This window comes from Monoraphidium neglectum (genome assembly GCF_000611645.1).
Source record: "Monoraphidium neglectum strain SAG 48.87 unplaced genomic scaffold scaffold01102, whole genome shotgun sequence".
Classification (NCBI taxonomy): Eukaryota; Viridiplantae; Chlorophyta; class Chlorophyceae; order Sphaeropleales; family Selenastraceae; genus Monoraphidium; species Monoraphidium neglectum.
Window position 1 is genome coordinate 15379 of NW_014012526.1, and position 932 is coordinate 16310.

At 79.7% G+C, this 932-nt stretch overlaps 1 protein-coding gene across 1 annotated transcript in view; it reads right to left on the reverse strand.

The window, feature by feature from the left end:
* Positions 1 to 932, reverse strand: part of MNEG_6655 (hypothetical protein) — a gene marked incomplete at both ends in the record, with an annotated part of 2342 nt that overhangs the window by 687 nt on the left and 723 nt on the right. Inside the window, one exon of the mRNA XM_014044872.1 lies at positions 100 to 911. Within this exon, the coding sequence (XP_013900326.1) occupies positions 100 to 911 (812 nt within the window). The remainder of the gene's footprint in view (positions 1 to 99; positions 912 to 932) is intronic.

Here is a 932-nt window from a genome sequence, read left to right on the forward strand (position 1 = left end):
CCCCCGCTGCGGCGGCCGCCGTCGTCGCTGCGGGGGCCAGCCAGCACGCCGGGCGCGGGCTCGGCCGCGGCCGCGCCACGGCCGTCGGCATTGCCAAACCCGAGGCTCGAGAGCGGCAGCGCCGTCACGGCGGCGGGCGCCGCGGCGGCGGCGTCGCCGCCGCGCGTGCCGCGCGCCGCGCCGGCGAGCAGCAGCAGGCCGCCTGCGTCGCCCACGCCGAGCAGTGAGTCCGCGAGGCGCTCGTTGCCGCCGGCGCTGCTGGCGCCGGGCGAGCGGCACCTCGCGCTGGCGAGCTCGTCGTAGCTGCTCAGGGGGCTGGTGATGTCGCTGCTGCCCTCTCCTTCAAGGCCTGCCGAGCCGGCGCCAGGCGCGCCCGCCGGCCCCGCCGGCGCAGGCGCCTCGGCGGCCTGCTGGGGAGCCTCCGCGGCAGAGGCTTCCGCGGCGTCGGGGGCAGCGGGCTCGGGCGCAGGCGGCGCGGCGGCGCCTGCGGTGCGAGGAGGCCCCTGGTCCTGTACAGGGGCGCTGTCGCCCCTCTCGCTGCCATCGTCCTCAGGCTTTGTCGTAACCGCCACATGCCCTGCGGCCGGCGCCGCAGCCTCGTCGTCATGTGCTGCCGCTCCCCGCGCCGCCGTGGCGGACTCGGCGTCCTTTTCACGCGGCCGCGCGCCGCCGGCGTCGTCGGCAGCGGCGGCGGTGGGCAGCGCCCTCATGGGCAGCAGCCCGGAAGCTGCCAGCGCGGCTTCCTGCGCCTCAAGCAGCTCATCGCTGCCCAGCTCCTCGCAGCTGCTGAACCCCTCGCTGCCGTTGGGGCTGCCGGGCTGGCGCGGGGCCGCAGCCTCTGCATGGTGGCCTGCGCCCGCGCTCTCGTCCTCGGCGGCGGCCGCGGGCAGCTCGGGGTCGGCCGCGGCCGCCTCAGCCGCGGGCGCGGCGGG